General features: G+C 35.9%; 1 protein-coding gene across 1 annotated transcript in view; it reads left to right on the top strand.

Moving 5' to 3' along the window:
* NUP205 (nucleoporin 205) overlaps nucleotides 1-16,188 on the top strand; it is a 48,669-nt gene that overhangs the window by 10,596 nt on the left and 21,885 nt on the right. Inside the window, exons 9-21 of the mRNA XM_021412577.1 lie at nucleotides 1,522-1,638; nucleotides 3,137-3,274; nucleotides 3,798-3,948; nucleotides 4,703-4,908; nucleotides 6,218-6,400; nucleotides 7,568-7,618; nucleotides 8,127-8,336; nucleotides 9,323-9,422; nucleotides 11,286-11,423; nucleotides 11,670-11,859; nucleotides 12,663-12,783; nucleotides 13,745-13,826; nucleotides 14,223-14,387. Of these exons, the coding sequence (XP_021268252.1) occupies nucleotides 1,522-1,638; nucleotides 3,137-3,274; nucleotides 3,798-3,948; nucleotides 4,703-4,908; nucleotides 6,218-6,400; nucleotides 7,568-7,618; nucleotides 8,127-8,336; nucleotides 9,323-9,422; nucleotides 11,286-11,423; nucleotides 11,670-11,859; nucleotides 12,663-12,783; nucleotides 13,745-13,826; nucleotides 14,223-14,387 (1,852 nt within the window). The remainder of the gene's footprint in view (nucleotides 1-1,521; nucleotides 1,639-3,136; nucleotides 3,275-3,797; nucleotides 3,949-4,702; nucleotides 4,909-6,217; nucleotides 6,401-7,567; nucleotides 7,619-8,126; nucleotides 8,337-9,322; nucleotides 9,423-11,285; nucleotides 11,424-11,669; nucleotides 11,860-12,662; nucleotides 12,784-13,744; nucleotides 13,827-14,222; nucleotides 14,388-16,188) is intronic.

Here is a 16,188-nt window from a genome sequence, read left to right as displayed (position 1 = left end):
GTTGCACTATAGAATGCGAGGCTCTAGGAAGAGTACTGCAGTTTTTTTGCTTTGGTTCAGACCTGTGATTTGTAATACTTAATGCCTAGATATGAAGAGAAATTCTTCACTAGAAACAGGATTTTGTAATAAGTTCATAAACAAAAGTCTGACCACTGGCTCGTATTCCTGCTTGGCAGAGGCCGGCACCAGTTGTTTTAGAGGAAAGACTTGGCAGGCAATTAGGATGTAGCCATAGAAGGGGTTCGTTTGTCCAACTACAGTTACTCAGTGCTTAGCTTACATGTTGTGAGTTATTTCTACTGAGTCTCAATTTTTAGGGAAATAGAAGTGTTTGCTCTGCAGGATCCTTTTTCTTTTAAGGCATTTATAATCTTTGTTTAGTTTTATGTAAGTCAGCATTTTATTTAACTCTTCTGTATAGTTTTAATGCATTTGCTGCTTGCCAGTGATGGTTTGGATAAATCTTTTGGTTTACTGCATTACATTCATAATTTTATAGTTAGCTTTAGTAAGTTAGATAATTCACTATTTAACTTAACACCGTTTTGTCCGTGTGTTAGTTTTGTTAGTATACTGATTTGGATACTTTGCTCTTACCTTTCCATAGTTACCTCTAATTTCAACTGACTTTTTGAGATAACTCAGTTCTTTAGCTGATCATTCAATTTTGCAATTCAAGATATATTATAGAACTGTGAACTTGTCTCTATTGGGCATCACTGCATTTTAATTTGTGGCGTGTAGAATTGGCTGCTTCTCGATCTTTGTTTAATATTTAACACAGCTGAACTTTTTATCCCATGGCTGTTTTTTCTTTACACGTCTAGCAGCATGCTTTGTGAAAGGCTTTTTGACAATAAAATTAAATCAGCTTTTTTTTTTTTTTAAATTAACTAGTATTTCTGACACCCAGAATTTTGCAGGACAGACTAAAACTTTTTTTTTTTCTAATTGCTGCAGTTTTTCTTCCCTTCTCTCCTTTGTCCTATTGTATTTATTGATGTGTTGTGGTGCTATTAGTTGTGATAGACAACATTCCTAGATCCAAAGTAATTGCATCAATCCAAAACTTTTCAAAAGATAAAGTATCTGTATTTAGAGGTAGCGTTAAACTGCTAAGAAAGGTGCAGTCCACAGATCTTTATATAGAAGACAATATTTCCTGGTATTTTTCATTACTGTTCACTCCTTTTGAGTCACAGTTTCTTTGAAACCTAGCTAACTTTAGCTTTCTTTCAAAATAAAAAGAAGAAAAGGATCTACCTTTCACAGCCAAGCCAGGGGATCTGGTGAAGTCAGGGCCTTTGCAGTAAAGAGCTGCTGGAACATATCTTTGAATGTAGGCTCTATTATAAGTAAATCACTGAAATTATTAAATTTGCTTGTCACATATAAGCAAATTCATTTGCTTTCTTACTTTTTAATAGGCTGTTTAGGTAATGCAGTTATTCCGGCTATTCTGTTTCATTCTGAGCTAAATATAGAATGGCGTTTTTCTCCAATTCTTAAATTGTGTAGGTGAAGCAGCTGAGAAACCGTGCTGATGAAGATGCTCGCATGATCCACATGAGTATTCAGATGGGAAACGATCCACCTATTTCTCTTCGGAGAGATCTGGAGCATTTAATGCTTTTAGTAAGCCCCATTTTCTTTGAAATTATCATAGAAAAGAAAGTGATTGTGACTTTCCTTCTTCATCAGAAAGTCTGTATTTGAATGATAAACTACAGCAGTGGGTCTTGCCCTCTTTGGATTGAATTTTTTCTTACATTAGTATTGACATTTGCTATAACTTTTTGTTAGAAGAATGTACCACCCTGGCTTCTGATTGAATTCATTCCTGTTTAGTGAGTAAATACTATGTTGTTTCTTCCGGTGGAAGAATTCTTGAGCTATTGTTATTGTAGAAAATGTTAAATATCTATAATTTAAATTATAGCAAGATTTTCTTAACTGCTTTCTTAAACATATTATATTAGATTGTAACATATATTACATATTATAATATTATAAAGTAATATAATATAAACATTTTAATGTAACTGAGAAACAATCTTTATTCTTAAAATTCTTATTGCTGAAGCTAAGATCTGACAAAAAGAAGTTCTAAACACTTCTGTGTATCGATGCCTTACTATTTACCCAATGTTTGATCTTTCTGTAATTCTTCAAAATCATCTGTAGTAAATGGGGAGAAAACTATGTTTTTTTTCCCATTATTGCCAATTAATCTGATAATAATTCAAACAATTCTTTCTAATATGAGATATATTTGTAATGAGACTTTTGAAAGACTATTTTATATTTGCAACAGAGTAGGCTAGGCACGGTGACCCCAGTAAGTCTAATGCTGTTCCAGCATTTCCCTGGTTATGACCACATTTGGAAAAAAAAGTCTTTTTGTTTCTGTCATATTTTTTTAATAAAAGAAAGAAAATAGAGTCTGTATGTTAATTTAAGTATTAGTCACTAATGACACTTAAAAAAAAATCAGAAAACAAATTTTAAATCTAGTGACTGTGTTTTATGTTTTCTGTTCATTTATTAATTAAAAACAAGTGTGTATTTCCCACTAACTAGCATGCAGATGTACAAGTGTGGAGTTTTAAATATAGCAGTCTTTAACATAGGGACTACTTGTCTTTTGTAAAGGTAGGCCTTCACTGAAATAAATGGTTCTAGTGACATATTTTCTTAAGTAGCTCTGAAGTATGTAGTAAACTTATATGAAGATCTAGAAGTGGAAGTTATCTGAGAAACTGTATGTTCATTTAATAGGTCAAATTTCTGATCATGATACCAACTGGTATGTTAAGTCAGTACAGCAAGGTATGCAAATGATTGTTTAAGGAGAAAGGCCACTCTTTCATTTGCAATGCTTTCATCTACAGGAATTAGATAGAAAGTAGCAAAGCTATGAAAGTTTGACGCACTTTTTAATTTCTCTGGCTGCCATTTGTTCTGATGTTATTGTTTAGCAGCTGACATTTTTCAGAGAGTTTTAAGGAATGGAACATCAGGTGTGGAATGCTTTGTGTTTCAGACATGTTTAGCTTACCTAGAGGCAGTACTCACAGAAATAATCTCATCTTTACATAGTTGATGTTTTTTGTCATCCTCCTTTCTCTGACAGATTGCTGAATTGTATAGGAAAGATCCCTTTAATTTGGAACTTGCGCTTGAATACTGGTGTCCATCAGAGCCTTTGCAGACATCTACCATCATGGGGTCCTATCTTGGAGTAGCTCATCAGCGACCTCCTCAACGCCAGGTTATCTACATTTATCAGTTTTACATTTTTTAAGTGGAAGAAAGTTATTTTCTTGAGTAATTACTGTTAACGTCAAATTAAAATAATAATAGTTGCACGCCGAAGCAAAAGCAGTTTCTACAATAGTATGAGTTAAAAAAATAGAAGTTTGGTATCCTTATTACCTTATTACAGCTAGCCTCTAAGAAGACATTATTATCTTTTCTCCCTGGCTTAACCGCATATGTTCTGTTCTGCAGGATATGTTTATTGTTGCTTACTCTAAAATGAACTACTGCAAGTTACTCACGGTTGTCAATATCTTTAGTAAGAGAGAGTCTAATTAACCTCTTTAAAACGTTAGTTTTATTGCAATTAGTCAGTGCTCTTGTGTTTTCTGTCTGATGACCTGTACATACATTTTAGTGTAACCCCCCCATCCCCTATGATTACTTCAGAATCTGTTTTCTGACTCTGGCTGGCTATTGTTCTCCTAAAATACTCAGATTTTTTTTTTTTTAACACTGATGTTAATTTGTTCTAGGTTGTCTTGTCAAAATTTGTTAGGCAAATGGGTGATCTGCTTCCCTCCACAATTTACATCCCGTACTTGAAAATGCTGCGGGGGCTGGCCAGTGGGCCTCAGTGTGCTCATTACTGCTTTAGTTTGCTAAAAGTCAATGGCAGTAGTCACGGTAAGAAAAATGACGCTTCAGCTCTTTCTCGTCTCTTTTTCCTTCTAAAGTAATAAAGTAAAAAATGAAGACTCATGTGAGATGAACTATGGCTATACACTTTGCATTATTAGTACGCAGATGAAATTAAAATGCTTTGCTTGAAAATGTAATCCAGGGGAAAAAAAGGCTGATTAGGTAATTAAGTGTCTGAGTACCTTAGCAAGTAAATTACTTAACCAAGTAGTGCATTTCAAAAAGGCACGTCTTACAACAAGATTGAAAATACTAGTATAGCTCAATGTGAAATATAAAATGGGTAATGTCTTCAACATAGGTTAAATATATTTTAAATACAGCTATCTTTTCTGAAGCTATTTTTTTTTTGTTTTCCAGAAGTATTTTAAGAAATATTACGTGTATAAGAAATTCTCAAAGAACAGATAAAGAATTGGTAGTCAGTTTTGTATTTTGCAATGATCAAATTGGAAAACTACCTCCAAGTAGTACTACAAACATTCTGATTAATAAAACAGAAAACTTGTTTCTATTGGCTTTTTGTATTAGCACTTTGATGTCTCTGTTGTCAAAGAAGCAAAACAACTTCCAGCGAAACAACAGAACCGCTAATTTCAGAAACAATAGCTTTCCTTTGAACTTTATTGTTGGGTTAAGATAAGAAAGTTTTCCTTTTAAATTTAACTACCTTCCTTGTTGCCCTATGAAAGAGTAAAAAAAAAAAAAAAATCTTGTCACCTTTTTGTCATTTTTCTAGCGGAAAACATCCAAGGAGCAGGTGGCAGCCCTGTCTCCTGGGAGCATTTTTTCCACTCTTTGATGCTTTATCATGAACACTTAAGGAAAGACTTGCCAAGTGCAGACAGCGTTCAGTATCGTCACCTGCCCCTCCGAGGAATCACACAGAAAGAGCAGGATGGGTTAATTGCCTTTTTACAGCTGACCACTGTTACAGTAAATTGGGTAAGTGAAGTTTTATTCGTTATTCTTTAATATATTAATTTTTGTTTTGTGAAGGTCATCATTCAGCTGTGATGTTCACTAGACCAAAAAGATTATTTGGGGCAAATTTACCTAGCAGCTCTTTTCATTTGATTAGGGAACTTCAAAAGTATGAGAAGCGTGAGAAATAACTTTTATGACATATTGCCAATGTTACTGATTTTGTCACTTCCCTGACGCTTTTCTGTCATGAAGATGCCTTTCAGAAGTGAAATATATTCAGAAGAAATGCTTAGAGAGTAGGAAAGTTCTTTGATAAGGATATAAATAAAAGACTTTCCAGGGAAATGGTAGAAACTTGGCAAGGAAGCTGATCTACTCTGAAACTTGCCTCCGGAGTTAAATTTAAAATATCCCCAAACCAATAATGCAAAATGTGCCATGGAGTGGCCAGAAGAGGAAATCTAAGAAAATAAAACTGCAAAACAGGCTTTATATTGTGAATTAGCTGTATAACTCAGGATACTGTGGAATTCAGTTCTTTAAAACACACCAGTCTGCAGTTGAGAGGTTTGAAGAATACCAGCCTAAAAATTCTGTGATTTAGCAAGATGCCTTTGATTTTACTGACACAAACACAAGACAGATCAGTGAAACTAATCAGGCTTTTAAAAAATTATCTTTTGTGGTGCTGATGTTGGGATGTTACTCCTGAAAGCCAAATTAGTTCAGTGAAACCTACATTAACTGTCACGTCAGCATTGAATGAGTGGAGGAAAAAGTATTATCTGAGCACTATCAAATCATAAATTGGGAAGAAGTAAACATCTGAGTATGTAAGCAGTTATCATTTGATGAGACTAGAGGCTTGATCTTGCCCAGTGCTTCGAAGTGGATCAGAATGTCTCAAATGAGCTCACAATGAGGATGATCCTGCTCTTAGACTTAAACTATTTCATGTAAGTTCCTAGCAAATGTCCAGATAGAATTTAGGTACTTGTTTAGGATTAATTGCATGTATGTACATATACTTCGAGGAAAAAAAAAAAGGCTATTATAATGAATTTATAATGCACATAAGTTTTCTTTATGGCTAGGGACTGTTTCAGTATAATTTTAGGCAAAATTTGAATCGTTAAATTGGGCTTTTGTTGAATGAAAGCTGTTTGCATTGGAATGGTCTGCCATTCTTTTGATGTGTTGTGTACCTGTGCAGTTGTTGTTGCTATTACTGACTTGTGAGTTAGTGATAATAAATTAGAGATTATAAATCACAAATAATCTGCAGAATTATAACATACAATTTTTTTTTTTTAATGTTGAACTCCAGAGTGAGAATGCTCGCTTGGCTCTTTGTGAGCACCCGCAGTGGACACCAGTGGTTGTCATTCTGGGACTTCTGCAGTGCAGCATTCCTCCTGTTTTGAAAGCTGAGCTCTTAGAAACTCTTGCTGCTTTTGGGAAATCTCCTGAAATAGCTGCTTCACTTTGGCAATCTCTGGAATACACCCAGGTAACCTAGGATTTTCAGCGCTTACAACTATAGCATCTCAGTCTGATAAAACTGTCAGAGTGTTTAAATGATGCATTTGTACCAAGAGTATTACATTTTCTTCTAATTTCTTGTTTCCATTGTTGAATATCAGGCTTTTCACTTAGTTAATGCAGTTTGTATTTTGAAACAACTTTGAAAATGACGGTATGGCTTTATGTCTCAGATCTCGCTGACTCTGCTTATTTTTACATAAATATGCTTTGTAACAGACAGTCCAGTATATTCTTTCCCTCCATGTTTGTTATTAATAATTAATGTTTTACAGGTTACATATTTTTCCATTGTGGTGTTATTATTATTATTTTTTAGAATATGTATAATATTCTCCTGCTGTGAGTGGTGCTCACAGAAAGAAGGGAAATTCTGCTTTCAGGGTTTTCAGAGGGAAAGTTAATTGCAATTTACAGTGTGTGGTTGCTGGCTTTCACAATTAGATGGCAAACATCAGATGGATATTTTTAAAAAGTAGCTTTTCCTTTTTCTCTTGATTTCAGAGAAAAAGTGTAAATATGACTCCTAAAGAAGACTGATCTCAAATGAAAATACTCTCAGTGTTGTTAACTCAATAATTATAAGGAATGGAATTACATTATAGTGTGTATTATAGTTCAGACTCATTTCTGTTTTGTTTGAAAGAACTTGAGACATTTGAACTGTGTCTGCTTGCTTGTTGTTAATTGCTAATTAACAGGCACTGACAGTAATGACATCTTATAATAGTAGAATTTAAAATGCTTACCACCTCTGCTTCTTAATTTATTACATTCCCTAAAGTACACCGCTGAAAGAGGTTAAAAAGGAGATGTCTTTTCCATGACCACTATCAGAAGAAAATTAATAAATTAGTGAAAAAACTTCTTTTTTAAAAAAAATAAGCATGGTGCAGTTCTTTGGGGATGTAGAGCTAAAAGCGTGTACGGGTATGACATCTAATTCAGCCTTTCAGACAGACAAATCTTAGCTTTTTGGTTTTTAAGAGGATATAGAAAACTGCTTACAGCTACAAAGTGATGAGTACCTTTTAGTACTGTTAGGAATGATGGAGAAATGCTTTGATGATGTGAAGTGTATTGTTCATCTGTTTTTTTTTTTTGTTTTTTTTTTTTTCCTCTCTCTGTTTTGAAGATATTACAAACTGTGAGAACTCCAGGCCAGAGACAAGCAATTGGTATTGAGGTAAGGGCTTCTTTGTCCCTAGGCAGACTGTCTCATCTTCTGCATATGAGTACAGGGTAAATTTGGAGGCTTGTTACAATTTCTGGAAATCTTACACATTTATGAATCTAGTGCAGCATTGTACTAATACTAGAACAGTGTCTAAATCTTCAAGTTCCTTACGAGCGCTCATCTTAAGATTTTCCTATTTTCCTAAATTTGAGTCATTTTTATTATATCTTAATACAATTCAGTTCCATTTTTAATAAAATGGTAATTAAAAGCTAAGTGCAGTTAAATGCTGAAGCATATCTCCTAATAACTCAGAAATGAATGAAGAGCTGAACTTAAATGACAGTATTGTTGCTTCACTGCTTTTGCTTTGTTTGTGATGTTCTGTGGACAGAAGTGCAATGAAGTCAATTCACTGAAAACAGGTTATAGATGATGCCCTTGTCTTATTTGCTCTCATGTGTTTCTTTCTCACTCAAAATCTTTGCTTTTCTGTTTTTGCTGTCCTCTTGGGAAGGTTGAACTGAATGAGATTGAATCCAGATGTGAGGAGTATCCTTTAACCCGTGCATTCTGTCGACTCATCAGCACTCTCGTAGAGAGTTCGTTCCCCTCAAACCTGGGAGCAGGTCTCCGCCCACCAGGCTTTGATCCCTACCTCCAGTTCCTCAGGGACTCTGTGTTTCTTCGATTCCGGACCAGAGCTTACCGAAGAGCTGCTGAGAAAGTAATGTTTGTTTGAAATTCTTTTTTTTTCTTTTTAGGATATACTGGTACATATCTAATTTAAAATGATTTGAGATTGCTGATGAAGCGTAGATCTGTTTGAAAAGCTGTTATATGCAAGTTCGATCCAGCAGAGGTAACTTGGAGCAGTTCATTCTGTAAACAGATGATTTTTCAACTCATATGACATTAGGACTACTTCTTAGGAGCCTGTTTAAACTACAAAAGCGTTAAAGACCTAGGAAAAGAAGAGTGAAAAAATCATTGCCTTGTAAAAAACAAACAAACAAAAAGCACCTAAATGTTTCTGACAGCGATTGTTTCTAAAAAGCTGAGGAGAAGGGAAGGGATAAGAGTTATACTGAATCTGGCACTGTGAGTAATCCACTGCTGAAGACAGACATTCAGCTACTTAAAAGAGCAGGCAGCTCATAAAGGAAGAATTTTTATTTCTAGGTATGGTTATGTTACGCATTCTGTGATCAAAATTATTTGAACCAATTGGCTAATGACTTCTGAACCTCACGTACTGAAGTCTACAAGTCACTTTTGTCCTTTCCTCATTATTAAGTCAGAGAATATTTCTTTCTCCCTGAAGCAAGGAGTTTGAATTTCTTTTTGGATGAGCATACATGCTACACTGTATTCTGAAAGCTGTGAAGGAACTGTTACTAGCTGTATACCTATAGTCTGTTTATTACTTGTAGTTTTCAATACGTTAATATGTGTAATATAGGAAAGAGGACAAAATAGACAATAAATCTGTTTTAGTATTCCATTTTACTTCAAAAAGGAAGGTTGGCAGTTTATACTATTTGTTGTGATGGATTAAAAGTGTTGTGGGATAGTACTTTAGAATGAGACAATCATGCTGTGCATCTGATCCACTACATCGCTGCATTCTGATGTATTTGCATTCTGGTCTTGTTGCTGCAGCGTTAGTCAAATTCTGTGTATGATTTTTCTTTGTTTTTTGATTATCTACAGTGGGAAGTAGCTGAGGTAGTACTGGAGGTATTCTACAAATTGCTGCGGGACTACGAACCTCAGCTTGAAGACTTCGTGGACCAATATGTGGAGTTACAAGGTTCACTTGTTCACTTACTTACATTTGTTTACAACAAACGGAACTGTAACTTGCTTTGCTCTCTTGCCTCTATCTTGTGATCTTGTTAATATGGCAAGTAAGCAGGCAAAAAGATAGGTCAGGGCAATAAGATAGGAAGACACTAAAAATGTCCACATACTATAGGGAGTTATACTCCTGATTCAGTAGAGCTTTGTGTAAATGATTGCGAACATCTCTAGCTGTACTAGGAGGGTGACTTACATTTCTCTTGCATTGCTGATTTGGTTAGTACCTGCATTTGACTCTTGTAGAAAATAAAATCCAAAAATTTTGGTGGGCTTATCCCTCTGGATTTGTTTCTTTTGGTCTATATTTAAATCCCCATTATACATAGGGTTAATTTAAAAGTATCAGTGTATTTGATATATATACTTTAGTATTAATAATATATTAATTATTCACAGCAGTCAATAATAGTAGAATTATGATCTGAAATCATTTAATTCTGTACAGCTGTTCTTTTAAAGACCAAGTCAGGTTGCGTTTACCTCATTGTAAGGCTTATGTGAACTCCATTGGGCCACAGATTTTTTTTTTTTAAATAGAAAGTTTCTTCTTAACATTGAAGGCTGACCTGATGCTTATTGATTTGCTGTACCAGTAGAGAGCTGTTAGAATCACTTCTGAAATGAAAACAACTTGAAGACACTCTGAGACTGCAGCAAGCTCACTGTAGAGGTCTCTGTGCCCTGTATCTTGACAGTTTTTAGCTGAACTGGCTTGAGCAATCTCTGTTATTTCATTCCTGGCTTCAGCTACTGCTTCAGCTTGTGTGATTATTTGTGAGTTATGTGATGTATTGGAAAAATGGGTGAAAACTATTTATTTTAGCCAGCTCCATTTATTGAATTAATTGTGTCTGCAGTGTCATGGTGTGTCTATCGACATGTTAGGGGGAAGCACAGACACAGAATAAATGGAAAAAGGAGAGAGGGAAAGGATTTGTTTAAGCTGTCTCCAATGCCAAAAGAAACTGCACACTCTTTCTCACTTACATATTGAAAAATTATTCTGACTACTGTCATGTTTATTTTTTAACCACAGTTTTCTAGGAGACTGGATAAGCCAGAAACATCAATCTTGAGTTTTGCTTTTCTCTTATTTTATTGAGGAACTTTGTGTCTTTGTGTTTCAGGCTAGTAGTTTGGGTTTTTTTGTTTGTTTGTTTTTTTACGTATGTTGTTGCAGCAGATAAGCAAGTATCTTAGACTGTAAGCATCAGTGCTTCAGTGGACCTTCTCAACATTGGTTTCTGGAAATGTTTTTTTCCTCATGTTGGATCTTCATGCAGGCTTTGGGAGTTGTTTTTTCAGTGACTTTTCAGCCTCACAAAACCATTTAACGTAGCTCCAATGTAGTATAAGAATGTGTTCAAGAAACATTTAGATATAGCGTTGAGAGACATGGTTTAGTGGGGTTATTGGTGGTAGGTGGATGGTTGGACTGGATGATCTTGTAGGTCTTTTCCAACCTAGATAGTTCTATGATTCTGTGATTCTATAAAGTCGTATCGTTTATCTGAATTCAAGGCCAGATCAACTTAGGGAGAGTCTAGCTGGTTAAAGTTGAAATCATGCCATATTGAAAATAATGGTAATTGGCATTACTATTCTTCCCAAACTTTCTAAGCTACCTAAATGGCTTGTGTGTAAAGAAAAGCTCTGAAGACTTTGGATGCAGTAAGTTTCATAAATTTAGATGTTGCTTACATCTCTTGCTTGCAGCAACAGGGGCTGCTCTGTTTTCTAGCTTGGGCTAGCTTGAGTAATGGAAGTCCTTCTTTTTTATTTCATGTATTCTTTTTTTTACTTCTGCCTTTAGGAGATGAAATAATAGCATACAAACCACCTGGATTCAATTTGATGTATCATCTACTGAATGAGTCCCCAATGCTGGAACTGTCCCTGAGTTTGCTGGAGGAAGGGGTTAAGCAGCTGGATACTTACGCCCCATTTCCTGGTACGTGCCTAGAATTTACTCTCCGTGTGAACTTGAAGTGCATACTACATAGGATCTAAAGCTCATGTATAACTTCAGCTTGATTTTTGTTTGTCTTCCACATAGAAATTGTGTTTCATAATTTTCCTAGTAGTAAATAACAGATGGAATTCTTTCTTGGTACGACACTTGGTGAACTGTGTTTAGGAATGTGGCCTATTTAGCTGCTCCTTTCTTTTTCTTATTGTTCTTGTTTGTGCACTGCAGGGAAGAAGCATTTAGAGAAAGCGGTACAGTATTGCCTTGCACTTCTAAACTTAACCCTACAGAAAGAGAATCTTTTTATGGATCTGTTACGGGAAAGCCATCTTTCCCTAATTGTCACGCCATTGGAGCAGCTGCTTCAGGGAATCAATCCTCGCACCAAAAAGGCAGATCATGTGGTGAATATCGCTAGGTATGTTCAAAGTACTGAGAAGGAAGAAGTTTTGGAGGCACAGAAGTCATTGGATCCCTATTCTTTCATTTTACCAGCACTGCAAGCTGGTAAACATAAGCTTTATGCTTTTTCTTTTTAATTTTTATTCCTCATAATTTCTTTCAGTTTGCCTTATATGCAGTGGTTCCCCGGCATATAATTTTCAATTTGCCACATGCTTTGTATAGATGTCGTAGAGTGGGAGACAACCAAAAGCTTCATTTTGGTGCTGCTGACCATTTTCACGTTTCATAGTATTATCCATTAGTTGCTATATTTAATGTGAAACTGTGATTTCTATTGTTTTACTGTGTATTTTTACAAAGACTTTACACACAAACCGGCACTGAATAGTAGAGCAGACTGCATAAAAAAGCAGTGAGATTCTGAGAAATCAGATTCTCTTTTTGTCTTTCTTTTGCCTTATTTTTTTTTTCACATAACAGTAGTTGATGAGTAGTTTTAAAAAAAGTGTGCCTTTAAAGATGCTTTTTTTTTTTTTTAAATCTTGCCTATTCTAGGAATAGGTAGCAGTTGAATTTAGGTAGTCTTGATGTTCAGTGATACTCATTTCTGCGTGAGCTGAAAGTACTTTCTCCACATGTTTTATGTAAGTCTGTGATCAGCTGTTTTAACTTCATCTTGCAGTGTTTCAGGTAGATATTAGATAAAAAGAATGATGAAAATTGTGGGAGTCATTATTAAATTTGCATGTCAGCCTATACTTTTGATGGAGTAGTGTTAAGTGCTTCAGTCATTACAATAATCTTGTATTTTTGAAGGTATCTTTATCATGGAAACAGCAATCCTGAACTGGCTTTTGAAAGCGCCAAGATTTTGTGTTGTATTTCTTGTAATTCCAACATCCAGATAAAGCTAGTTGGTGATTTCACACATGATCAGGTAAGTGTCAGTTTGTTCGGAGCTGGAATGACCAACTAGTGGAGAAATCCTAGTGCTCCATAATGTTATTTTCAAAGCTGTATTTCTAGATCAAATACATTAAAACAATCATAGAATCACTTGAGTTGGAAGGGACCCCTAAGGGTCATTTAGTCCAACTCTTCTGCAGTGAACAAGATCATCTACAGCTTGATCAGGTTGCTCAGAGCCTGCTCCAGCCTGATCTTAGATGTCTTCAAGGACAGGGCATCCACCACCTCTCTGGGCACCTATGCCAGTGCCTCACTATCCTTACTGTAAAAAAACCTTTTTCCTTATATCCAGTTTAAATCTCCTCTCTTTAAATTTGAAACCTTTTCCCCTTGTCCTGTCACAACAGAAACTGCTAAAGAGTCTGCCCCTTCTTTCTCATAGCCCCCCTTTAGATACTGAAAGGCCACTCTCAGGTCTCACCTGAGCCTTCTTTTCTCTAGGCTGAACAGCCCCAGCTCTCTCAGCCTGTCCTCACAGGGGAGGTATTCCATCCCTGGGATCATTTTTGTGGCCCTCCTCTGGATGTGGTCTAACAGCTCCATGTCTCTCCTGTACTGTGGACTCCACTGTTTTATCTCTGCCTGCCTCCAAAAAGTCTTTTACAGCATTGTGACTACTTCACTAATTGAAAAAAAAAAAAACCACAAAATCACACATATTTTGTAAGAAGAAAAAAGACAATATTCTTTGTGATACTGAGACTTTTTCTTGACTTTGTAGTCTTCAACTTCTAAGGATAGTTTAGCATATGCAAGAACAGTAGATTTCTTTTTCTCCTGCTCAGTGGCTACTTGCTAAGCTAAGCTTAGGATATACTCTTCAGGTTACTAGGTTAATTTTTTGTCTACAACTTCTGTGGAGGGAATTGTTACTGTTTCTAATACTCTTAAAATCCCCTTCATTTCCATCCTTCCATTGTTGAATGCAGAGTACTAGTCAGAAGCTGATGGCCGGGTTTGTGGAATGTTTGGACAATGAAGATGCAGAAGAATTAATTAATCCAGATGAAGGTATGTAAAAAAGGCTTTTAAAAAATGATTTACGTTTATCTTTTGTATAGTATGAAATTAATGAAAGAAGAGGCTTCTAAGTCAGAAAAAACTCTTCTTACATTCCGTAGAGACAGACCCTTAACAGAATGAAAAAAACTTACATCTTGTTAAGCTATGTCCACAGTATGCTGAACCTAATAGAAATTGAGTACATTTTCAGAAGACGACCATTTAACATTGCTCTGGATGTACTATTTAGAGTTTTATTAATAGTAATTTGAAACTTTGGCCTTGTACTTTGTACTAATATAAGCTGATGCCTTAACTTTGTTGCATTTAATCTGAAGACTCCAAAGATTGTTCCATTAAATGGATTTCTTTACTTCATTGCTCACTTGATCTTTTTTCATCAAGAGTTGGAGCCTGAAAAGAAGCGGGCACGCATCCATCATGAAACAAGGATCCATATTCTGAACCTCCTCATTACGTCTCTTGAGTGTAGTCCTCCCAGCCTTGCTCTGTATCTTTTGGGATATGAACTAAAGAAACCTGTCAGCACCACAAACCTGCAAGACCCAGGTATGAACAGGAAATGCTGATTTAGCATTTTTTCAGTTTTGGTGCCACCGAGAGTATCTATTGGAAAATTCATGGGGAGGGAGAAGCAATTCCTCTGAATGTTAAGAGTAAGAGAACAGGCCTTGTTCTATTCCTTAGAATCTGAGTTAAAAGATAGCTGATACTCAGATGCAGTATTTAAACTTCAGAATTTGATCCTTTGTATAAATTTGCTTTTGGAAGACTCAAAATTAGAGATATGAGAGAAAAAGTTAATTTAGAAATGAAGCGTTAATTTATTTACTGTTTCCATGTATTGTGGTTGTATCGGCAGTACAAAGGAATTGATTTGATGACTCAGAAAGTCCCTACGTATGACAGCACTTTGAACTGTTACACTGCCTGAGTACTATCCTGCCCCTTCTCTAACTCTTGTTTGTTTCACCTACTCGATAATTAATGTCAGTCTTGCTGCTTAACAATGCAAAAGAAACCTTTATTGAATATGTGCATTTTTCATTATTTTCTGAATTCATATATGCGTATATACAAACTTCCAAAACAACGGGAGCGGTATTCAAAATATTTCTTGAAGAGATGTGAAAAATAGTACACGTTTATAGTGCAGGGGATAGGGCAGAGCCAGGATAGTGCCTGAATGAGGCATGGAGTTGTCCCATGCCACCATACGGCCATGTGGAAGGCTGTTAAGCTGTGGGGAGTTGGCCACTGCTTGGGGGTTGCTGGGCGTTGGTTGGTGGGCAGTTGTGTTGTCAGCAGGGCATTGCTCGGCTGGTGGCGAGTAATTGCATTGTGGCTAAATATATCTCTCTCTATATAGATACATAGTTGTCACTGCATTTTTATTTCCATTTTCCTCTTCTGCCTCAGTAGGTAGTTTTTATTTCAACCCGTGAGTTCTATTTGGTTTCCAGTTCTCTCCCTCATCCCACCTGAAGGGGTAGTGAGCAAATGCCTGTGTGGTGTTCAGCTGCGTGCTGCGTTAAACCACAATGCCGTACTGGAATGAACAGATAGGCTAGTGAAGGTGATTTCTCATCATCTTTGTGCTGGATGCTGTCATCCCAGCAGATCTTGTTTTTTTAGGGTTGCAGAAAGGCAGGTAGGACCTAAATTTCATTTGAAAAAAAGCCTTATTGCATGTATCAGAAAGGTGCAGAAAGATGCCAGCCTATTTTTTTTAATTTGGAAAATAGCTTGCAGACCATGTTTTGGATATTTTGAAATTTTGTACCTACAGAATGCAGATAACTGATCTGCAAGCACACAGCTTTACAGGTCATACCTCAGGTCTGCCATAGGGGACTATTTATGTCTCACAGGCATGAAAGAGTCTTGCAGACCCCTTTGAATTATCCGATTAATAATGTACAGAAATGATGACAGCTGCATGCCTCAAAATAATTTCCTACTAAAGCAAAAATGATGTGGGGTCCAAACAGAGAAGATTATCTGTAAGAACTGTGGTTATTGATGCCTTTGCTACTTCAGGACACCTTGCTGGGCTGATTAAAGAACTAATTTACAGGATTTTTACTTCAGTATTAAAGTCTTTTCCCCCTTTCCCGTTGTTGCAGTATCAAGTGCCTACTTGAGCATTATTTAACAATTACAGTTGTTTTATGTCTAAATACAAAGATTTAAAACTCGCTTTTGAAATTGTCAAATGAGTATCCAATTAAAGGTTAAGGCTATACTGATTTTCCTTTGGTTCATGCAGAATATTAAAGTACCAATTGAATGTCCTTTTCAGAACTGGAGAGAAAGTTTTATTTAAGTTTTGATTGCATAGTTTGTCTTC

The sequence above is a fragment of the Numida meleagris genome, chromosome 1, assembly GCF_002078875.1.
Source record: "Numida meleagris isolate 19003 breed g44 Domestic line chromosome 1, NumMel1.0, whole genome shotgun sequence".
NCBI classification, from domain to species: Eukaryota; Metazoa; Chordata; class Aves; order Galliformes; family Numididae; genus Numida; species Numida meleagris.
The sequence above is the reverse complement of the archived record's forward strand: the minus strand, read 5'-3'. Positions and strand labels throughout refer to the sequence as shown.